At 43.5% G+C, this 25480-nt stretch overlaps 1 protein-coding gene across 1 annotated transcript in view; it reads right to left on the bottom strand.

Annotated features, from left to right (window-relative positions):
- Positions 1 to 340: 340 nt before the first annotated feature.
- The window catches only part of LOC306972262 (vasoactive intestinal polypeptide receptor 2-like), a gene marked incomplete at its 5' end in the record, with an annotated part of 42638 nt that continues 17498 nt past the window's right edge, over positions 341 to 25480 (bottom strand). The window contains 9 exons of the mRNA XM_079568809.1: positions 341 to 584; positions 2092 to 2133; positions 2204 to 2333; positions 6507 to 6598; positions 9774 to 9843; positions 10843 to 10903; positions 17828 to 17981; positions 19145 to 19277; positions 20894 to 20991. Of these exons, the coding sequence (XP_079424935.1) occupies positions 411 to 584; positions 2092 to 2133; positions 2204 to 2333; positions 6507 to 6598; positions 9774 to 9843; positions 10843 to 10903; positions 17828 to 17981; positions 19145 to 19277; positions 20894 to 20991 (954 nt within the window). The 3' untranslated portion in view covers positions 341 to 410. The remainder of the gene's footprint in view (positions 585 to 2091; positions 2134 to 2203; positions 2334 to 6506; positions 6599 to 9773; positions 9844 to 10842; positions 10904 to 17827; positions 17982 to 19144; positions 19278 to 20893; positions 20992 to 25480) is intronic.

Below are 25480 nucleotides of genomic sequence, written 5' to 3' on the forward strand. Positions count from 1 at the left end.
CAGTTAACCAGTCTAAAAATGTGATCGTCCTTCATTTGACTTATGAAGCGATACGTTAATATAGTAATTATCATGACAGGCCATCCTATTGGCCATCCAACGGCGTAAAAAAGCAGAGACTTGACTGGCCACTTCTAGACAGGCTAATGGACTCTGAAAGATTTCCTGGATTAGCTGACTTGCTAACTGTCCGTATACGTGAGGATACGTTGGGCCGCTTCTTCTTTTTATAACGGGCTGCACAATGAATCGCAAACAAAATGACATGCAACTGGCCAAAATGAGCAAATGATGCAATTACTCATCAGATAAGCATCGGTCTACAGAGGGTATAGAGTTGATCAGGTCATATTTCAGTCTTCCCTCACACATGAATGCTCCTGGACTTGGTGTAACTCTGGTGGGTGCTTTCATAGCTGCGTGCTCTCGGACTGCCTCATGGCCTGGGAGCGTGTGTCTTGTTGCAGATGGACCATGTGAACAGAGTGGGTCCTGGACACAAAGGTGTTGGAGAGCTGCAGGTCTGAGCTCACAGCACAGTTCAGACTGAAGCTGCTCCATGTCCTCTTCAGCTCACTCTGGACCTGCCACAGAGACACAAACCATTCACTGCACAAGGTCAGTGTTCACACAAGCATTAAAGGGGACATTTCAGCTGTTAACCATGTTAGCATGCTGCCTGGAACGGACATGTGCTTCATTCACTCAGGATGGAGGATGTTTAGTTTTATACTGAAGGAGAACGTTGATTTTGATGTGAATTAGAGCCAGAAGTAAGGACAAATAATAAGAACGTCACGTTAATTGTGAGAGAAAATACTGCGATTTTACGATTATTCACAGTTATCCAGTTAGACATACTTATGAAGCTGTTAGACATACTTAAGAAGCTGTTAGGCATACAGTACATACAGCCCCGATTGCTAGCACCTGGCCAGAGGGCCACTTCATAAGCCTGGCGAGGCTTATTTGGCCAAGTCTGGCTTACTTTGTTGTCTTTTGAATTTCATAAACCAGGCTCACTCTGAGTCTGGCTCAGTTTCTATGGAAATATAGTCAGAGAACTTAGCCTGGTCCGGACCAGGAGACTGAGCACAAGGTGTCTTCTTCGTGGAATCCAACACTAATGGGCAATGTAAATGACACAAGCAGGGTATTAGCGCCATTATCTACCCAAAATGTATGTTGGCCTCAAAAATGTGAAATAGAAAACATGACATCACAATAAATTATAAATATACACCAAAATTGTCTTTGTCTCTCATCTGTGAAATACAGAGATATGTGACATATTAAAGGAACAGGACACCTTTTTTTCATACTGAGACATGTTCTTACCTGAGCTTAGAAGAGTTGATGCGTACCTGTCTGGTCTTTATGCGTGTCCTCAGTCACGCAAAACAACCAAAGATGTTGTTAGCATTTGGCCTCTCCCAACATATTCCTATAGCTCCAAACGTGGTGAAGTTAGAAGCGACCAAGCTCTTCCACGGGCACAAAGACCAGACAGGTACGTATCAACTCGTCTAAGCTCAGGTAAGAACATATCTCAGTATGGAAAAATGGTGGCCTGTTCCTTTAATGACTTTATGTGTCATCAAAAAGCTTGTCCAATAAAAGGAACCTTAGCCCACAGGACCCACCCTCATGACCTGTGCCTTGTGTCAACAGTGTTTTCTTTTTATCTATCATGTGTTTCAATTCCTGGGGAAAAAAGAAAAGTGTTTAAATTCATGGGCGCTGATTTAAGTTCTTCCCAGTTGATGCCCAGTCCCCCCCAAAAAAAGTCGAGGCTGGGATCGGGATAGAGAGATAGACAGAGAGAGAGAGATTTCTTTGAGCAGCCTTCATTGTTTGGCATGCAAATATGATCAAGAAGCTGCCATTTAATCTCTTAACATGCCGTTTGCTATAAATGATGGCTTGTGTTTTGTCATCAGGGTTAAGTTTTACTTCTGCCAGCGGAGGGTGCTTCAAACATCTTTCATCAATTCCCAAAGATTAAGATATGAAAGCTGAGGGGCCCAAGGGCGGGTTTAAAATCCACAGTTATGCATAATATATCCACTGTAAAGGTTTGGCTGGACTGACCTCGGAGTTGAGGAAGCAGTACAAGATGGCCACCACGAAACCCTGCAGAAAGAACCCAGTGAGAACAAATCCAGCCCTGACTGTCCCTCAGACTAAATAAATGAGTGGGTACCTGGAAAGAGCCCAGGGCCAGGTCAAAGAAGATCTTGGACTGCTCTGCCACGGACTCACTCAGAGACACAAAGACCATGTAATGGACGCCGAACAGAGGGATGAGCAGCAGGGTGGATTTGGTCAGTCTCCTGAACACAAAGTGTTGGATATTTAGTCTTTCATGTCCATGGCTGTTTGTTTAAGGTTAAGGATAGATTACATTTAGCAGAGATCTCAAACTCACGGTCCATGGTCCAAATGCGGGGTCATTTTTGGTCACCCCGAGGTGATCTTACTTGTACCATAACCGGGTCGACGATTAATTGCATTTGGAGCACATATTGTTAAATGGACATAAACTTCTCCATTGTGAGATCAATAAAGTTCTATCTTATCTTATCTGATGTGAAAGATCATTCATATGGCCACTGTAACATAAAGTGGGCCTCTATAGAAAAGGCCCCTTACCCCTTATTTGTATTTTTGGCCCCTGCTTGAGACCTGTGATTTAGCAGATTTATCCAGGCTGGAATCGTAATGCCGACTGTCTCACACTAAAATGTTACTGAGGTTTTAGTTGTGTATGAAGATGATATTGTTGTCTGTATGTAAATAGATTTGTGTGTGCGTTACCAGATTTGTGCGTGTGTAACTTTTTAGCATGCGTAAAATTATATTTGCATGTGTAATAGAACAATGCGTGTGTAAATAAAAAAAAATAAAAAAAATGGTCAATGGAATACGTCCAAGCTCTACACACAAGTCTCTCTTTCGTGCAGGGGTGTAGCATAACATTCTGGGCCCTGGGTACAAACTATCATACGAACCATGGGACGGGGAAGAGGACCGTAAAGATCCACGTGAACATGTTCAAAACGCCTCTCAGGGACTGGAAAAGGCCCTAATGGAGCTTTAAAGGAATAGGCCACCGTTTTTACATACTAAGATATGTTCTTACCTAGCCTTAGTCGAGTTAATATATCCCCGTCTGGTCTTTGTCCGTGCGCTCTGTCACGTAAACGGAGCACATACGCAGCCTCTCCCACATGTCATATAGCTCCAAAAAAGCTCACGATAGAAGCTACCAAGCTCTTCCACGTGTTCCCTATTTAAATAAAGTTACGTGAAGTGTTTTCATGCAAAGTATATTTACACAGAAATGTAGCATGTCGGTTTTATAAGCAGATAAAAAGGGGCACTATATTGTGAGGCGTAATGATACGAGGAGCACAGCGTCCGCGCAGTAACTCCTAAAGACTCCCCCGCTCACTTCCGTCAATAGAAGCTGCGTGACTTGTACAGAGCAGCAGAGAACAGTTGAAGAAGCGTGGATAACTTGTGAACAATGCCTTTTACGTGCATCATGCCGGTCTGTGATAACAAGCAGAAAGTATATAGTGTAGTAATGTTTCACAGATTTCCAACTCACCCCGGACGACGACACAGGACTCAGGACCTCGACCATGAGGTAGGAATGCGAGAGCACTTTCCCAAAATACATTTTCTGCTTGTTGTAAAAGGCTCTGTACAAGTCACGCAGCTTCTATTGACGGAAGTGAGCGGGGGAAGTCTTTAGGAGTTACGTTGTGCTCCTCATATGATTACGCCTCACAATATAGTATCCCTTTTTATCTGCTTCTAAAATCGACATGTTACATTTCTGTGTAAATATACTTTGCATGAAAACACTTCACGTAACTTATATATATATATATTAACTCGACTAAGGTTAGGTAAGAACTTATGTTAGTATGTAAAAACGGTGGCCTATTCCTTTAATATGACGCTGCACCTTAGCGCGCTGGCACGCCACAAAGGTAGTGGCCCAAGTCTGAACGTCCTTCCTAAGACTGGGCCACACGAACTTGGCACCCACCAACTTACGGAAGTTCAGAGGTCTTAGCCACGGCAAACGTTAGAGGTTTGAGGTTTGTATCGCGAAAGCGGTGAGGTCCTGGCCGTCTAAGAGGAACCTGAAATGGTGTGCGGCCACGAATTCTCTGTCAAACGTCTTAGAGGGTCACGCAACTTTCTACTGAAAAATGCCAGTGTCTGCCAATGTCCATCCAACCACTGTTAGTAAGGGCGCTGGGTGCAGCAGGTTTGGGATATTTGGGATGTGCCAAGAGTTCAACAAGAGTTGTTTTAGCGTTGGGTCCACCCAATGTCCTGGTTCCCCTTTTTCCCCTTTAATGCGTCGTATAAAGAGTGCATAATGTGGGCAACTCGAGGGATAAAACGATTGCACGGGGTGGGAAAAAAACGTCTCAACCTTAGCAGGGAGTGGCACAGCACCCTGCCGCGGTGTCCCAGGAGCTTGATCTGTGTGAGTCCAAACTGACACTTTGCAGGGGTCACGATAAGTCCGTGCTGACAGAGGTGCTTGAAAAGCTTGCGAAGATGTTACATAGGCTCCTCCACAGAAGTGCTCGCCACCAGTACATCGTCCAGATACACGAAGAGGAAAGGCATATCCTGCAACACAGAGACCATAAGGTGCTGAAACGTCTCTGCCGTGCCCTTCAGGCCAAGCACCATCCTCAAAAATTTGAACAGTTCAAAGGGAGTGATGACAGCAGTTTTGGGGACGGCCTGAGGATCGCAACAAGATGCACCAAAAAGTCCTGAATGTGAGGGGTCGGACAGCATTGTTGGTCGGACTTAGGGACCATGTGCAGGGGTGAAGCCCATGGGCTGCCGGAGCGGCGCACAATGTCCAATCACTCCATGTTGACCAACTCTTCCTTTGTGATGGCTGTTTTTGCAGATTCTAAACGGCGTGCCCGAGCAAAAACAGGAGGACTGACTGTAGTGATGTACTGCACAACCCCGTGCTTTACTACTGCGGAAGAAAAGCTGAGAACCGTAAGGGAAGGAAACTCAACAAGAAGACGTTGGTATGAGTCTCTGAGCCCTTCACTGTCTGCTCCTCACAGTTAGCTCTTTGCGGTCTGCTCTTCACGGTCTGCTCTTCACGGTCTGCTCCTCACGATCTGCTCTTCATGGTCTGCTCCTCAAGATCTGCTCTTCACGGTCTGCTCCTCACGGTCTGCTCTTCATGGTCTGCTCCTCACGGTCTGCTCCTCATGGTCTGCTCTTCATGGTCTGCTCCTCACGGCCTGCTCTTTACGGTCTGCTCTTCACGGCCTGCTCCTCACGGTCTGCTCCTCACGGTCTGCTCTTCATGGTCTGCTCCTCACGGTCTGCTCTTCACGGTCTGCTCCTCACGGCCTGCTCTTTACGGTCTGCTCTTCACGGCCTGCCGCTGACTCCCTGCCCTCCAACAACAGACTGCGAGTCCCTCCTGACATATCGCCGCGCACGCTTTAGCTTCGAAGGTAAATGTTTTTAGCCCAGAGCGCCCAAGGCCCCCCCTCTCACAGCAGCCCCAACCAGACTTGGTTGCCATCAGCCTGATTGGCTGATGGCACTGGCCTCACTGCTTCTTCCGAGAGGTGTCGGCTTGACGGAGAACTTTAACCCCTGGCGTAACAGTACCGATAAACTAGCCTCAGCCCAGGTTACGCTTGCGACTGTGACATGGCAGGACTGTGTAAAAGAGAGACTTGGACATTTTCAGTTGATCCTTTTTTACAACATTGTAATTTACACACACATTGGGACAGATCTTGTGGTGGTGCACGGGGCGGCGCAGGCTCGTGGCGAATTCTTTTCCGAGTGGCGAAGTTATATGCGGCATTCGCCTCCGCCACTCGTGAGGGGGCGTCACAAGAGGAGGTGACTGCACTGATGGAAACACCACTGACATTCACTTCCTCGTTTACATTGCGCTGGCTTGCGTTCTTTCTTAAGCCTTAGGCTCTCACAGGTCAAACTAAAAACGTTGTTTAGCTCACGATGGGGTAAATAGTGTTCACGTCTCGAGAGGAAGAGCTACAGCGTCCACTGTGGGGCGGATCGGCCCACGCTTGGCGTGAACGCAAAACAAAACAAATGCACATGTTCACCTCCGACTCCCCCCGCTCTCCAGCCTGCGGAGTCGATCTGGTTGGAGGAAAATGTGTGTCTCCACCCACTTAAATGTGCTAAGTCTGGAGTGGAAAGATCACAAAGTGTCACGCTATCGTCTGCGTTTTGAGACACCATTGTTCTATTACACATGTACATATCATTTTACGCATGGAAAAAATCTGGTTACGCACACACAATCTAGCTACAACATCAGGAGTAAACTATGTCTAAAAGGCTCTAAAAAAGACCGACATTGAAATGAAATGATCACCAAATACTTCCACATCATGATGTGGAATATCAGATATCTGTCGTCCTGTTGAGCCGAAGAGGTGTATGATGTTTTCTACCTGTACTGAGACTGCTCCTGTCCTCCCACGTCAGCACACCGCAGCTTCTGCACCAGGACACGGATGATACTGAGGAAGAAGAGGAAGTTCACCTGCATAGCAAGACAAGAATTATTATTCATCTCAATGTAAATGTACTCATTTACGGGCTCCAGAACATTATTTAGCCGCATCCTGTTGTAAATGGTGCGGTAGGATAAAGTTCGACAGTATAAAACACAAAATAGATGAAAAAACATAACATAACAAACTAGTTCACACATTGAGTTAAAGAGGGGGTATTATGCTTTTTTCAGCCACATAGCACCAGTCTATAGCACACTACAATGATGACGAAACCTTCTGTTGGTCTGTCAATGCAGTAAATTAGAAGAACTGCCTTGTATAAAATTGCTCTTTCAAAATGGCGTTAGCAAATGACTTGAAATAGGCCCCTGTCTCTTTAAGAACCTCTGACCCTTTCCGACACGCCCCCTACACGCTGTCTGTGGCATCACAACAACACTGCGCTCGTTGTCTCAACAGAAACTACGATCGGTGCATTTAATTTTTATTGTTGGAAAGGAGCTACTGTTTATCACTTTGTGAACAATGGCCACACAGGATATTATTTGGAGACGAACCTTCCACACCGGACGCTTGGAAGGGGCTCTGAAAAATAACTGCTGTTTGGAGGCTCTCTCTTTGCATCTGCCATGCCCTATGGATCTCTAACTATACCCCCATGGACGACACCAGGATCTGCAGGAGCCCATACGATTCAAAAGACGGACATTATCTGTGCAGGTGGACAATGTTTTTTCGAGGTTACCCGTTAGCTTGTTATAATCGACTACAGCTCATTGTTGATGAAAAGTCTGCAATAAACCACACATGTGTAAAGCCAGGCTCATTGTGTGATCATCGTAAAGGCTGCTTCGAGTAGTTGCTGCTTTATTGACGTTATGTGTGCATAATATGCTGCCTGTTTTCAATGAATGTTGTGAAGGTGAAGGTTGTTAGCTTGTCGCGGCTAATAGTGCCTTAGCTCCGGGAGAAAACCACTCGGCTACGACTCACTGTAGATGAAATGTGAGCAATAAACTACACAATCAACAAGCCAGGCTCCGTGTGTGATCATCATAAAGGCTGCTTCAAGCAGTTGCCTGTTTTAGTGACGTTTTCAATGCATAATATGCTGCTTGTATTCAGTGAATTTTCCCGTTAGCTTGTCGCGGCTAGCTTGTTAGCTCCGGGAGAAAACCACTCGGCTACGACCCATTGTAGATGAAATGTGAGCAATAAACTTCCAAATCAACAAGCCAGGCTCCGTGTGTGATCATTGTTAAACAGTTCTTTATGTGTGTGGTGATTTTATTGACTTTATGTGTGCATATTTCTCGTTTTCATGTGATGACTCGAGGTTTAGCTTAGCATTAGCTTCCTCCGGAGGCTCTGTGCATCATCAAGGCCCAGCGCAGAACCAGACACTGAAATAAGTGTTCTTGTCACCGGTTTTAATCCTGGGTGTTTCGGGAACAGAAACACTGATGTGTGTCTTTGTAAAAGTCTGCTGTAGCTCTGGTTCACAACACATGAAGCTAATCCTCCATGATGACTCTGTTTACATCTTAGGGCTAGACACTGCGGGGAGGGGGTTCTGCTGAGGAGCAGTGGTTGGTTACTCGGCTGGTGACGAAAGGTCGGAGGCGTATCCTGGAGGTCGAGGGCGTTTCCTGAAGGAATCAGGCGTTTTATCCCTAAAATGGCCGCCATCAGAGTTTCTACAGATTACTCGAAAATACGTGAATGTGCCAAGGCAACACTTCAGGCATGTTTTTAATGAGGGAATGACATCATAACATGATGTAAAGCTTGAAAAAGTCGATTTTGCATAATACCCCCCCTTTAAGTTTGGTTTTGAGTGAGATCTCTGTTGCTTTGAAGCATGGTTGTTCTCAGGCTGCAGAGAAATAGCTTCTTTCAATCAATGATCTTTGACGTCTTTTTTCAGTGCTGTCTTTGCTTTCATTTTGACCTTTTGACCTTCATCTTCTTCCCTACATGCACATTGTCAAAGCATTATGAGCCTGTGAAATGATAGATCTAGGTTGTAAGTCAGTGCATAAATTTAGCCGTTTGAGTTCAAATTCCTCTTTCAGTCTCTGTCTGACACAGGAGAAACCTTTCATCTTGATGTTTTACGGTCACTAATGTGTCCAACCAGAGCTTAGAGCGTCTGAATAATGGATAATATAGACCTTTACTGAAAGGGCTCACGCTGAGCTCTCTGCGGGGGCCACTCCTCTGACATTCTACACATACCTCAATGATAACCCTAATCCACGGAGAGAAAAAAAAAAGTACAGTTCTAAGAACCCTCAAGCATCCAGGCCGAGCTCGGAGGCACGTGAGAGAGACCATTCACCGACGGAAAAACGTTTGAATATACCTTTAACTATATATCAGTGGGACCCGGCTACCACCTCAAAGGATTTTGAGGTCTGGAAGTACTGCCAGTGCTCCATGATGACATGATATTTGATTTTTGTATTTTGACTCATATTCTTTTTAATAATTCTTTATAACACATAAGGATACAACTGGTGATGAGCTAAAACAGACAGGCAAAATTGCAGTACTATTGATGCTGCATGTGGCAAGAGAACATTAGTCCAAAGGTGCAAAGGATATCAAAAAATGCTCATTTCCATCCGCAGTCGCTAAAGGGAAGAGGTCATGCAGCAGCTGGCTGTAGCCGTTAGCTTTATGTTAGCTCTAACTGTGAGGACATTGGAGCAAACGAATGAAGGAACAAATATTGCTAAACTGTTTTCAGACGGCGTCCTTCCTGCCTCCTCCTCTCTTATGTGTGGAGCATGTGTGGGCTATACTCGTGCAGTAGCTACCGCCGCAAAATGCAGATATCAAAGGTTATTATGGTGGTCAAAACTGTGACTCCTGCGAACCACAAAGAGGACTAAACGGACCACAGTTGGAGAAGGATATCTAAAGGATATCTGCACTGTATGCAATTTCTGTTCCTGAGGGTCAGAATGGTGTTTCAGTCCTGTGCAGGGGTTTACTTTTTCACCAGGCCTGAAAGGCTTGACTTGAAAGGTTCTTCATTGTCAGACCAATACCTAAGGCACTCTATAAAGAATATTTTTTAGCCAAATTGTTATTATGTCTACTTCTGATGAATGGATAACAAAGGAAATATGAAACCTTGTTGGTCCCAATTCACAAATATCTCAGACATATAGTCTATTCTTTCATGTTACGCACCAGTATGGAAAGGCCAATGGGTCCGTTGATGACCCAGTGGGGGATGGGGTGGTCGTTGGTCTCCCAGCACCTGCACAGGAGCATTAGAAGCAAACGATCAATATTTCAGCAGGAGCCTCACAGGAGCAGCCGAGGAGACACACTGCTCCAGGATCAAACACTGGCATCTTCAGTAATGCCCTCATGAAGACTGTGCACTTCAGTCACTCTGAAGTAGCTTTGTAGTCGTGTCTGCCATACTCCGTGTTATCAGCGCGATGAGTGATCAGTAGCAAAACCACAGATGGACACAGACTTTATACTCACTCAGCACAGATCAAATAGCACATCAAAGTGTCAGCATATCCCTCTCAGTCACCCAGACATGTTCCAGACGAACAAAGGGTTTCTAAAGCTGTTTTTCACCGTGCTCTTTCACCAGCCTTTAAAGGGCAATGTGTTTATTTTCCCTAAAGATAAAGAACAGACAATGTGCTGATAAAACAATATTGATTTGCACAACAGTTTTCCCATTCATTCTTCCTAATTACCTAAATGACAGGAGAGAGGCCTCACATCTCGCTTTATGAATAATAAACCTACTCCGTCCTGTGTTTTCTTTTTTCTCAATGACTGTTATCCTGGCGCTTGAAAACCGCTCAAACTGCTCAAATGAAGACTTACCAGTACGGGTTTGGAAGAATCAGCTACATCCAAATAAAGTCAGCATGGCTTAATTGCCTATGGCCCAAAGATGATCAGGACGCACATCCGAAAGGTCTCTCCAGCGTGTCCTGGATCTTCCTCCCAATAGGCCATGCTCTCCAGGGAGAGAAGCCCGAGCCACCTCAGCTGGCTCCTCTTGAAGGAGCAGCGACTCTACTCCAAGCTCCTCCCGGGTGACTGAGCTCTTCACTCTTTCTCTGAGGGTGTGTGTTTGAAATCACTACCAATAACCTTTAAAAGTCTTAATACTTTTGCTTCAATCGGTTTCTCGGGGCAAACCTGACCCCCATGTCTTCAGGAGGTCGGACAAAACAGAACACTGAGATAGAAACTGAGACAGAGACCATGCAAACTCCTCACTCACCCCGTGTCCTCTAGATACAGCCTGGCCAGGGCCCACACAAACACCAGCACACAGGGGACCCCTATAGAACACAAGGACACCAGAATTATTCACCACAGCAGTATGTGTTGCAGATATTTGTATTCCACTTGTGATTTACAGTAGTTTCGTGATTGTCTCCAGTTGACAGTACACCGTTCAAGCACATCCATGAGCATTAAAGCATTGTCACACATTAGACACAATTTTTGCCAAAACATACATACATACTTACATTTATTTGCTAAACTGCAACTTTCATGAAAGTCTCTCTTTTATGGCATTTAGAACATACAGTGGGGGGAAAAGTATTTGGCTGAAATCCAATAGAAAGTCTATGGGGAACTGACCAAATACTTTCCCCCCCCACTGTAATAGTTCCATTTAGAACTAAGATTACAGTGAAGAAGTTTTTGTTTCCCACAACCCTTGAACGCCTGCGCTGCCTTGCATTTGAGGAGGAAAAAGAGCTAACAGCTCCTGTAGATATTGGGTGAATAAACATGAGGATTTCAGCTGCATCAGATCAGGTCACTCAGATGTTTATCAGCTCACACTCTTGTGAACTTCTGTCATAATGCTAAACTGTTAGCCGCTAACTGTTGCCGCGTCTGCTGCTTCAAACATTTGCGATGTCTTTACACGTGTTTGTGTTTACATGGTGCGGGGGGCATGTGGGGGTGAGGCGTGTGTTCGGGGGGGTGCTGCGAGCTGAGGGAGGTGCGGCACTGGGCTCCTGAGGCACAAAGTCCACTGCTGTAGGCGAGTGTGGCGCATCTGCGGATGTTTGATGGGAATGCAACGTTACCGGAGCCGGAGCTTTATATTTAGCTAAAAAATGTGCCCCGTTTTTGTTAGATTGACAGTTTTTGTGATATTTTTTGTTTCACTTCCTTTTTGGACACTGACAGGAAGTGACATACGTAGCGGTAAACATTTTTAAAGCGACCATGTAATATCACGTGACATAATAGAGCCTACAGTTTAAATGAAGCGGTGGGAAACTGAATATTCCATGGTGGTAACTGTATAACTGCAAATTGTTTTGGATTCGTTTTTGACCAATAACATCGATGTCATTGCTGGAAGAATCCACGTGAAAACTGTCTCAATGTTCACTGTCTAAGGTCACACAAACTTGTACCTTTGGCTCAGGACTCTACACACCCAAGAAATGTAGAAACGGTAAAAATCAGCCCCGTCCGTTGCTCATACAAAAAGGCACACATCAAAAGTTCATCTTTGAATAGATTTGTTCATCAGCCTAATTGATGCCGGGACAAAAGAGTTTTTAAATCTGTTGAGATTGCAGCGGGGGACCAAACCTAGAGTGGCCTGTTCATAGAGGCTCTGCAATGAGGGGTGCTCCTGTTCACCAATGATTGTCAAAGCAGTGTGGACTAGGCCCAGCAGCTTGTTCTTTCGCTGACTAGAAAGGCAGCCATACCAAGCTTTAATGCTGTACCTTGCTACACTCTCCAACAGTGAACGGTAGGAAATTATCATAACTTTTCTGTCTCCGCCATGAATTCTTAGGCTGTGCAGAAAATACAGCCATTGCTGCAGTCTACTCTACACGTGTGCTCCAGGTTAGCGTGTTATCAATAAAAACACCTAAGTACTTGTAAGAGGTCTCCTGAGCGATATCTTGATCATGTATGACCACTGGCCTGTGTTAAAATATTCAGATGTGCTGCCTTCCTTACAGAGCAAAGATAGGATCGCTGAATCATCAGAACATTTTAAAATATGATTACCTGGATGAAAACTCCTGCATCCATCTGTATTGTCTCCTGTACTTAAAAGTCTGCTGTTTGACAGTGTGCCATTCACACTAACCCATTGACCTCGATTTGTTAATAAAGACCTGTACCATCTTATAATACACTGAGTTCAGACAACTTCTTCATTAACAGATGTAGTTGTAGCGTATGATGAACTAAAGTCAATCCATAACAGACAGACATATGAGCTAGAGTCCTCCAAATGTTTATTAATGAGATGCGTCACAGACAGGAGAGCGCCCTCTGTGCTCCTGTTCCTTTTGTAGGCAAATTGCATGGGGCCTAAGACGCCCTCAATGACAATTCTTTCCAGCCACTTCATAACAATCGAGCTGAGTGCAATAGTTGTTATTCACCTGAGAGCTAGCCTTTTTGGGAAGTGGAATTATAGTGAAGCTCTTTGACATGGCAGGGACAGTGTGAGTGTCCAATTATTTCTGAAAGATGGGGCCCCAAGCCTCTACCATTTTACCGCTGCAAGCTTATAACAGACGCCCAGAAATCCCATCCGGTCCGCAGGCCTTTCGGGGACAAACCCGTGAGAAAAGCTTGTCCACAATTATACAATTCCCCAATCCTAGTGCAAGTAAGCAATCCAAAACTTCTCACTCTGTTAAAAAGTCTCTGGTCTCTTATTGACAGAAGAATTCATTTAACTCTGCAGCCTTTTCCCCTTGATTGAGCATGTTAATCCCCTTTTCAGTTGGAGCCATGTTTGTCATTGTTTTGATAGTCCCATGGTCCCCTCCAGTTTTTCTTTTGTTTTTTGTCTAGCTGCACTAACTTCCCTATTGAGGGATTTCTGAAAATTCTTGGCCCCCAATAGGTCCCCATTTTTTAACACCAGCCTTTTCTGTACTATGCACCTCTTTATGTCCTTGGAAACGTGTGGCTTGTTATTTGGATACATATTGATAGTTTTTTGAGTTAACACAGAATTGAATGTATTCTGTTATTATGTCTGTTGCCTCCTCTGGGGTCATGGAAGAGACTCCAATTGGTACAGAAGAAACATCAGATAAGGTAAGAGATAAGATGATACTTTATTGATCTCACAGATGGAGAAATTGCATTCGATGAGAGAGCATCCGGCAGCAGCACCCATTCAGTGCGCACCACTCTTTTTTTTTTTTTTTCTTTGGTGAAAGGTCGTTGTGTCGCGGCCGCCATCTTCACTGTTTTGGTCACAGGAGGAGCACTGGTTGATGGGAAATCCGTAGACGATGACCACGGCGGTGGAGCTCTTGCGCTCGGCCACGATGTTCTTGGCCACACAGGTGTAGTTGGCCGTGTGGGACAGACGCGCCTGCTTGATGATCAGGTTGTGTCCACGGTGATGTAGAAGTTCCTGTCCTCGGCCGGGTCGATGATCTCGTTGTCCTTCAGCCACTCCACCCGCATGACCTTGGAGGATGGAGAAACTGTAGCTGCCCTCTGTCTCCTCTGATCATCTGAAACGGTGCACCGCCTCCTGGGCTTGTCCCCGTCTCAGAGCGTGGTGTTCTGCACTGGTCAGCTCCACCTCGTCCTTCCTCTTCCTCCTGCACAGCTCCCTCCACAGTCTATCACCATCTCCTCGTTGGTCCTCTCAAGGTTTCAATACCCTCATTGTTCCAGATAGAAACTCTGCCGCGTATTCCTCTCTTCCACGGTCTCTTGCACCTACACCCAAGGTTCAAAGCAGAGAAGTAGGAGGTTGCAACTTTCCCTTACGGCCCTGGGACACACTGACAAAAGCGTTTTCCTGGTGGAACTCGCCATTGGGACCACAAAATACCCAAATGTTCTCAAACTGAACGACATACCTATTTTGAATGTTCACAGGTAATAAATAGTGATATGCTTTGAACAAGAACTGTGCATTATATAATTTTACAAGATCCTCCCTTTTTAACGACATTGATTTGAGAAAGAGAGGGTTTGTGTCTTTACGATAGGCAGCCCCTATAATTCGTACAGCCCTTTTCTGTAGCATAAAGAGTGACTGTATTACATTTTTGTAATTATTACCCCATTCCTCTACACAGTAGGTTAGATGTGGCTTAATTAAAGAGCAATACAAGGAATGGAGTGTATTATGATCAAGTATATTTTTAACTCTACTAATTAAAGCAAGGCTTTTGGAGACTTTTTGTTCCACCCCGTGGGGCACTACCTCATTTTTTTATATTTAACATCAGAAATATGTAGAGATTCCTTAGGAAAAAGTTCTCCACACACAACCTTGCAGTTTTTTGAGAAAAATTATGCTAAAGGTGCCCATTTTGAGGGGGGAAAGGGAAAACGTAGGAAACTTTGTTTAAAGTACAAAATAAACCAGTTTGAAATGTGTGATCTACCTTAAGTTGTTATCTAGGCACAGTAAACGTGATCAGATTATTAAGAAAACCTTTAAAACTTTAGCATTAGCATCCCAATTACTTCTAACATGGTAATATTACCAACATACAAAGGTAATATTGAGGCAAAATCTGAATAACCAATAGAATTAAGCCATAATGTAATGTATAAAAAGAACACTTTTCAAAATAACACATTTAATGGTGAATTGTCAATTTGCATACACAAGCAGTAACTGCACTGTACATATTCACAGGAATGATTCGATTTAATTTTGATTTATTTATATCAAATATATATGTCCTATATTAAATGTATTATCATATACACATCACTAAATATCAAGATCACGGTCCTCACTGTCAGATTCAAATGAAACACTGTCCTCAGTTGATCTCACATTGTCACATTGAACACATGCAGGCCAGGTCAGCCTTGTGACATGAGCACCTTCCACCTCAACTGTAGACCTCATGTGTTGTGTAAGGTGCAGTGTCACGAGAGGGTTCACCGATATCTTCTGCACTGTCACTATCTCTTTCAGTTTCAGCACTTGTGGTCGACATCTCGCTGAGATTCCGTCGCACAGGTTTATGGAAGCGCTGTTAATAATAATCTCGCTGTAGGAAACGCTTCAGCAGATCGGACCTGTAAAATAGAGATACCTAGTTAGTGACTTAATTGTGGGTGTATAAAATATTTAGCAATTTCAGATTTAATCAGGAGCATGAGACATTTGTCATAGAAGAAAACAATACAATTCATAATTTCACAGAAACAAATCAGTGCAGACAGAAAGTCTTAATGAGACAACTATTCTCTGATAGGCAAATGAAAACAATATGTCAGATGAATGAGTGTGTGTTTTAGGGCGTTTTCACACAGGCACTAGTTAGGTCGACCTAAAGGGACTTTCAGCCCGAGAGCGGCACTTTTGGGTCAGTGTTAATCCAACCGCAGCACTTTAAACTGGTGTAAACAGCCGCTCTGAGTGCGGCTGAAACAGGTGGCCTCGGAGTGGCGCACCTCGCTGAGAATAAATTATAAACCGAGTTGGCAATATACAGGTGCTCTACCTATAATTAGAATATCATGAAAAAGTGTATTTATTTCTGTAATTACTTGCAAAGTGACATATGTCAAGTCTTTATTTGTTATCATTTTGATGATTATGGTTTACAGTCCGTTTTCAAAGTATTCAAATTGTATTTAATGTGGGTTTTTTACAAGCTGAGTCATAATAATTCAAATTAAAACAAATAAAGGCTATACATATCTCACTTTGCATGTAATCAGTCTATCATGTATTAGTTTCACAGTTTAAGTTGAATAGCAGAAGTGAATGCACTCAATCATGATATTCTAATTATAGGACGAGCTCCTGTATTAGCTTGAATTATACAATTCACGTGAGTAAACATACCTGCATTTTCTGTCTTGATGGCTTTGAAGTTGTTGTTGTTGTTGTTGTTGTTGTTGTTGTTGTTGTTGTTGTTGTTGTTGTTGTTGTAGGGGTAAGTTTCATCAAGCTGTACTTGGAATGCAGCCTCTTTGGCGAAACAGTTAGAGCTTTCAACCGGGGCTACAAGTCTTTTCAACCGTTCTTTCTTATCCTGACGCTTTAGTGCACAAGTCAAGTGTTTTATGTCTATAAAACACCGATAGCAAGCCGGGTGAAAGCCGTAGTTTGTTGGGACATCTGAGACTGGTTTGTTCAGGAGGGCAACGTGTTGTTTATTAGCAATAGCTAGCTCCGTGTCCGACGTTTTCAGTGATTCCTTTGCAAATTGCTTTAATTTTTTTTTTTTATTATCCCATCGGACTTCGGTAAATGACTGCAGACCTTTCCCACCAACTTTCCGACACAAAGAATACATTTTACGGGTGTTAATCGAGCTTGATCTTCAGATGAAGGTGCGCTGAGTACGTCCTCCTCCATGTTTACATGTGCAGAGTGATATGAGCGTAATTTTGGCTCTGACCTACTGAAATTCTCGATGCTGATTGGTTGAAAATCGAGCTCAACCGTTTTACATGTCTCAATATGCAGTCAATATAGTGTGCCAATAAATGACACTTTTCTCATTAACTGCAGGATAATGCGTGGAGAACTTTTTGCTCGGATTCCTTTTATTAACATTGAACATATTGAGCAAAAGAAAAAGTAGTGCCCTGTTTGTCGGAACGAAACTGAACGATACAGTTCACGTACAGCGGCCTAAGAGGGCAGCCACTGGAGCAGCTCATGGTGAGGATGGTGAACGTCTGCCATGATCCGCTGTGCCCTCTTCACACAGTTCTTCCGATACAGCTCTTCAGGATGGAGCAAAGAAGTCCTTGTGATGTGCTCGGCACAGCGCACCACTCTCGTCACGTCCAAATACAATTTTATGAACCAAACACTCAACGCCTTGTGAACACGCAGCCTGACAGGAAGCAGGAGAATATTCCACAACAAAAATATTCGCCAACTGGAAAGCTTTAAATTTGATGTCAAACTTCAGGACAATGTCAAATATATAAAACTGTCCAGTTGACTGACAGGTCATTGTTGTAGAATATTTCTAAACCTGGAAATAGAGATGAACCTACAAACATTTTGGGACTTTTCCAAACACAGAAATTAACAGTAATTTTCCCTCTATCTATGTAATTATCTTAATAAAAATAACTTTTCTTCCAAACTTTTCCACATTAAATGGCTGATTCACTGAAATAAAGCTATGATTATAACTAAAATGCTAGATATAATTTTAAATTCTTTCTATGTCTATGGGGAAAATAAATGATCAATTTACTCCCATGTGTCACTGTACACGTTCCAATGGACAGGAAGGACTGACCCCAGCCCACGAACAGGTAGACCCTGAAGTGTCGGCTCTCAGAGAACATCAGGACGAGCAGCAGCGTGTGCAGGTACAGCCCCTCCACCAGCAGCCACGAGAAATTAGCCAGGATGAAATACTGGAGGAGCACCAGGCTGGCCTTACAGCTGACCTGCAGACACACAGGCAAGACATAACCAAGATTTACAACCCACCTGCAAACACACAGGCAAGACACAACCAAGATTTACAGCCCACCTGCAAACACACGAGTAAGACATAACAGAGACTTACAACCCACCTGCAAACACACAGACAAGACACAACCAAGACTTACAACCCACCTGCAAACACACGAGTAAGACACAACAGAGACTTACAACCCACCTGCAAACACACAGGCAAGACACAACAGAGACTTACAACCCACCTGCAAACACACAGGCAAGACACAACAGAGACTTACAACCCACCTGCAAACACACGAGTAAGACACAACAGAGACTTACAGCCCACCTGCAAACACACAGGCAAGACACAACAGAGACTTACAGCCCACCTGCAAACACACAGGCAAGACACAACAGAGACTTACAACCCACCTGCAAACACACAGGCAAGACACAACAGAGACTTACAACCCACCTGCAAACACACAGACAAGACACAACAGAGACTTACAACCCACCTGCAAACACACAGGCAAGACACAACAGAGACTTACAACCCACCTGCAGACACACGGGCAAGACACAACAGAGACTTACAACCCACCTGCAAACACACAGGCAAGACACAACAGAGACTTACAACCCACCTGCAGACACACGGACAAGACACAACAGAGACTTACAACCCACCTGCAAACACACAGGCAAGACACAACAGAGACTTACAACCCACCTGCAGACACACGGACAAGACACAACAGAGACTTACAACCCACCTGCAGACACACAGGCAAGACACAACAGAGACTTACAACCCACCTGCAGACACACAGACAAGACACAACAGAGACTTACAACCCACCAATCAAGGGAACCTACAGATGGTGACCACATTTACTTTTATATATTACATATCACAGAGGGAACATTTGGAGAAATTTACAGTATTTTTGGTATTTTGGTGTTACTATATTTCTCAGAATCATCTTGGGGATCAGAAGACTTATGCTTGTGGGGAAAAATTTGGCCAAAGACGTTGCCTGTCCATGCCCTAGAAAGACCTCTGTGTTGGACAAATCATTATATAGTAGTTGCGATTGTGAACTAGTTAAGTTGTGCATAAATGAATACATGACTGGACTGTGGCATTTCCTCTGTGTCTCACCAGAGAGCTGTGAGGAGAACACTGGGAGCCCCAGCTGAAGAGGACCTGGTCTTTGAGAAGAACAGCCACCGCTCTGAAGATGAAGCTCAGGAACAGGTTCAGGTGGATGTAGTTCCTGGTGCAGTGCAGTCTCCTGAATCAGCAAAGAATCAGAATCAGAATCAGTTTTATTGCCATTGTCAGTGAACAGGTTCACAACTAGGAATTTTCTTTGGTGCATTCGTGCAGCATGAGCGCACGAAAGCACCAAGGCCACTGCATGGCATGACAGTTGCTTCTTCTACAGTAAGTCACAAACTGGACTGATCCACCTTTGGTTTCTCAAATATGCATATGCATATCCATTCAGAGTTCCAGATCACAAACAGGCAGGTAAATGGGGATTAAGACAAACGGGTCGTAAGAGTGTATTCAATTTTATACGCAAGTAAAATAATATCTTACACAGCAGCAAACCGAGTGGGAATACTGCACATTCAGCTTGCTGCCGTTGGCGTGGTGGAGCTGCCACTGAATTGTCTGGGCTAGAACAAGGTAGTCTTAAAATACAGGTATGAGATCTCTATAATAATGTTGTAATTAAAGACATTCCAAGAATTTTGACCATTCGAATTGCACTTTCACATTTCCATTTCTCTTAGCTAACATTAAGATAAGATAAGATAAGATAAGATAAACCTTTATTAATCTCACAAAGGAGAAATTCACTTGTTACAGTCGGCGTTACTTCACATTATTTCGTAAGATATTGTTTTTGTAAATGAACCTAGCCATTCTTTAATGTTTGGCATCTCAGTGTTTCTCCAGTTTATTAAGATGAATCGATACAATACAATACAATACCTTTTGAATTTTACCTTGTTTAGCCCATTGACCAATTGTTCATCACACAATAAAGCTAGCCTTGGGGATCTTGGCAGAATAGTTTTGAGACCCTTCTCCAGGCAACGTAGAGCACCATCCCACAGGAGGTAGAGAACCAGGCAGTCCCACAGTGCATGGAGAAGAGTACCCCAAAAAGTCCCACATCTCCAACACTTGTCATCTTTACTTAACCCCATGCGATGTAGTTTCGATGGAGTGTAATATATCCTGTTCAATACCTTACAATCACTTATAACACCAGACTAACCATATAAATGGCTGTGTCGATAATATTTGGATTATAACTGACCTTGCATCACATAAATGATTGCATTTTGAGGGACTATTTTCTAGCAGATCACTCCGCCGCTGCGTAGCTTATACAAACACGAAGCCGATGCTGCTCAAATATAAGGTATTTTAAATGCAAAATGGTTAAAATTACTCTATGGACACAGACATTTATATGGTTAGTCTGGTGTTATAAGTGATTTGCCTCAGGTGCTCTGTGGAGGAGGTCAGGCTAACTGACATTGTAGAAATGCGCTAGCCTTGCATTAGCCTAGCGCTACGAAACTCTTCAAATATAAGAACTGCATGAATTACAAAAAAAATATCTCCAGGTACCAGCAACACTCTGGATAACTAGGAAATGAGGCCCTATGTCAAAAATCCTGAAATATCCCTTTAAGCCACAAACATTTTTTGTTAAAGAGTAAAAATGTAATCAAAACAGACAAACTGATCTTTTCAGTTTTATATGTATCAATCTGGAGTTTAATAACATTAGCCAAAGAGCTTGACAAGGCATATGCTGCTATGGAAAGGGAGCTGAAGAAAACAATGGAAGCCCAGGAGAATGTATCAACATCAGCTGAGGCAGACCTGTAGAGGCAGAGGATGGCACTGCCCAGGGTCAGAGCGATGAGCGACAGGCTGTGACCCACAGTGTACAGGGCCTGCACCAGCACATAGAACAGCATCTGTGGAAGAAAACAATGTTTAGATGTTGTGATACATGGGCATAGTAATAATAAAACTAATCACTACACACATTCAAGCAGTCATGTATTGTTAAATACTTCCTTCATTATTTATAAGACATTTACAGTTTACTAACCACCATCAACATGAATAAGCATATTTAGGAAAGGTTTGGGCATATTGTATATTAAAGTCTAAACTTATACACTGACTGAACAATCATCTAATCACTATTTAGCTGCCTATTCACCTTATTCCGCCCCGCCCACTTTTGCCACTTTTTGCGTTGTCTCGGCACTTCCGGTCTAGCGCGAAGCCCGTTCATTTAAACGGAGAAGGAGGGAAAATAAATCTGATGTTTGGTCGATTGATTTGTGTAAAATGGCCAATGTTCATTTGCACCAACATGTCAACACTGCAGAGTTTCTCAACGCGGACGAAAAACGGCTTTGTTTTTGTGTAGTGACTGATTTTGTCTGGACTTCTCCAGTCCCATGTTAACAGATAGGAGAAAAGGGGCGGCGCCCACGTGAGCCTCATTTATTCAGCCATAAGGTGAATAAATGAGTAACAAATGATGAGAAAACCTTTGAAGATGTTTAACACGTTGAGTGCCAAAAACAGAAAATCGCTTTTGCGTTTTTTTTTTTTATTATTGCAAAACTAGTCACTCGAATACACCTTATGTGTGATTTTGGCAGTTCTGTGATGAACAGAACTGAAATAAAGTCAGGATCTGGACATTTTATATATATTACTAGCTGAGACCCGGCCTTCGGCCGGGCCTCGCTAGTCTCCACATTTGATATTCTGAGATTATGAGTGATTACAAAGAAATGTCCAACCCGTCACACAGTTCAGCTGTAGACCAGTGGTTCCCAACCCATTCCAAAAACTATGGCCACTACAAATGTGTAAAATAAGGAATGCTAAAAATAATTTCAAACAAACTGCAATTGGAGTGTTTGATGCACCCGTGCTCCTTTCTTTTATACCATGGTCTGGGTGAATACTCGATTCTGATTGGCTGGTGGGTGCTAACAAGCGTGCATTATTTTCGTATAACCGCACACGTAGTCCGGTAGTTAAATCACTGGGATATCACTCCGCTGTGGGCATCGCCATAGCAACGCATGACACAGCTGAATCAGATAAACACGTAATTAGTGACTGACAGGAATGTATGAGATGGATTTTGTTTAATTTCAACGTTTTTGGCCAAAACAAAATGTTTGATAAATGTTTGTAGAGGAGAGTGAGCAGCTAGGTTAGCTACTGTTAATAAAATATGAGCTTTCCATTTCTATTGAAAACGGTTAAGGCTATTCATCATTTTCAGGCGTACATAAAATGATCCTGCATTTAAACATATTTGTCTGGATTAGTAAAGTCAAACATAAAAGTTTCAGTTCGTGGGGCCCAGGTGTGAGCGACTCCACCGCAAACAGCGTAAAAGTGAACTAACTCCTGCCCACGAGTGCCGCATATCGGTGTTTACTTCCACGGAAAAGTGTTTCCGGGTTAGTCCTGTTGTGTTGTGATTCTGGCGATGCAGCGTGTGCTTATGTTGTTTCGTTGTGTCTGACTGAGATCCTCGTAATAGCTGCGGAGAATGACTTGCTCTGAGACGAGCCTTCAGACAGTGATCGTCTAATAACCCACAGAAAATAGTCCCGGTGGTCTGGCATATTTAGTGAGTTTAGTAAATGAAACAAATACTTATTATAAATGTTACGTTTGTGGGACCATGGTATAAGCGGATTAAACAACTCGGAGCCATGCATCAGACGGTTATAATGCACTTCGTGGAGTAACACCACTCCGCTGGCTCCTCGTTGTTTAATCCTTACATATTCTACAACCACAATATGTTCGCTAAACTCAGGGAATAGAATTCAAGAGACAGTGGAATATAGTATGGATAAATATTAGGGGTTCAGCTCTAACGGTTCGGTTCACGGTGCGGGACCCGTGGTTTGGTGCATCATGGTAGTGTGCAATCAAAAAAATAATAAGTTGGTTTTGAAATGAAATAGCCTAATGATCGTTGTTCGACAGTATTTATAACCTTACAATAAAATTGGCAATGCTTTCAAAGCTGCTTTAGAATAAAATGTACCTCTGTGCAGGCCATGCGCTCGTTAAGTGGTAGTTTCATTTTCGCTTTTACTCACACGGAGGATAAATCAGTCGGAGCAGCGCGTTTGATTACACTGCGTTCCAAATTATTATGCAAATTGGATTTTTGTGTCAAAAAGGTAAAAAAAAAGCAATAATAATGAAACTCATGGATGGTATCGTGTCTCGGGGCTCTGTGAATCACTGACATTAATCTCAGAGACCTGGGATGATTAGTTATCGGGTTAAGCCCAGTAAAGGGAAAAACTACCGAAAAAGGGTGTTCCACTTTATTATGCAGATCATGATTTTCAAGCAATATGGTAAAGAAAAAGGGACTTTCTGCTGATGAAAAGCGTGAAATAGTTGAATGCCTTGGTCTAGGTGTGAAAACCTTCGATATTTCATGAAAGATTAAGTGTAATCATCATACTGATAAGAGAATTTGTGGATGATTCAGAGCACACTCCGTTTTGTGCCGATAAAGGCACGATATGGACGGTTTCTGCCAGACAAACACATCAGATTAGGAGAACAGATGCTACAAAGCAGCAGACAGGTATTTGAAGCTGCTGGTGCCTCTGGAGTCCCCCAAACATCAAGGTGTAGGACCCTCCAGAGGCTGCAGTTGTGCATAAACCTTCTATCCGGGCCTCCCCTAAACGGTTAATTGAAGCTGATGAACAGAAACGGCTGCAGTGGCTCAGAAATACATGAGGACCTCATTTTCAAACAGTCTTGTTCACTGATGAGCGCCGTGTAACCCTGGATGGTCAACTCAATGGAGTAGTGAACGGTTGGTGAATGACCACAATGTCCCAACAAGGCTGCGACGTCAGTAAAGAGGTGGCGGAGTAATTTTTTGGGCCAGAATCATGGTGAAAGAGCTGGTCGGCCCCATTAGGCCCTTTTAGGCTCCCTGAAGGTGTGAAAATGACCTTTGAAAAATATGTGGAGTTTCTGACTGACAACTGTCTTCTATGCTACAAAAAGAAGAGCCGTGCTTTCCTGAACAAAATCCTCTTCATGCATGACAACGCACCATGTCATACTGTAAAGAATACCTCTGCATCACTGGCTGCTATGGGCAGAAAAGGAGAGAAACTCATGATGTGGACCCCCTCCTCCCCTGACCTCAACCCTGTTGAGAACATTTGGAGCCTCAACAAAAAAAAACTTCTATGAGGGTGGGAGGCAGTTTTCATCCAAACGGCAGCTCTGGGAGGCTATTCTAACATCCTGCAAAGAAATCCAAGCAGAAATTGTCCAAAAACTTACAATTTTAATGGATTTAAGAACGTTGAAGCTGCTTCACACAAGGGCTCCTATGTTAAAATATAACTTGACCTGTTAATATTTTTTTGATTGAAATAGCTTTTGATTTCAGTAAATAATGCTAATGCTACAAATACAACAAATGACCATTTTCAGTTAATTACAAGCTTTAAAATGTATTGAAACGATGAGTTGCATAATAATTTGGAACAGTGGATTTTGAGGGTTTTACTATATTTATTTTTGAAAAAAATACTGTTATCACTAGGAAATTTTTTCCACCACATTTAAATGATCCTCTACCAGTTAAAGACTTAAAAATTATGCTGACTCTCATTTGAGTTGACAATTTAGAAAATCTTAGAAAAATGTCATTTGCATAATAATTTGGAACGCAGTGTAGAGGCTCGTGTTTGAGCAGGTTTTGGGCAAAGTTTTGCGTGTCCTTTTTTTCGGAGACAAAGCTTTGGAGACAGAATAAGGCCAGGATTGGATCTTACGCATTTGTCTGCGCCTCTGACATTACGCAGCACTGGATCTATAATGAACCACATTCTTGGTCACTGCAGGAGAGACTTAAACACAGACACGCAGATGTCTTTTGGAGGATGTAACTGTACCGGTGCGGAGCGTCTGCAGGTTAGCAGTGAGTGACGATGACACATCGCCCTGTGTGGATGCGCGCGCGCACACACACACATACACGCGCACACACGCGCGCACGCACACACACGCGTGCACGCGGCCAGCCCCCACGTGACGGTCCCACCGCCCGCGGATGTAATAATAATAATAAGAGTAATAATGCATTAGTCTTATTTAGCGCTTTTCCAGACACGCAAAGTCAGTGTACAATTTGATGCATTATTCATTCACCCCATATTCGGTGATGATAAGCGAGGCAACCAGTCTGCGCACATCAGCCCCCACCACCAACCACGCACACAGTCAGTACTGTCTCCAGGCTTCCTGGTGTTCCCAAACGGTCTCCCATCCCCGTCCTAACCAGGCCCTTCCCTGCTTAGCTTCCGAGGAACAGTCTCCCATCCCAGTCCTAACCAGGCCCGTCCCTGCTTAACTTCAAAGTCGGTATGG

Source organism: Gobius niger, assembly GCF_951799975.1.
Source record: "Gobius niger genome assembly, chromosome: 13".
NCBI lineage: Eukaryota > Metazoa > Chordata > Actinopteri > Gobiiformes > Gobiidae > Gobius > Gobius niger.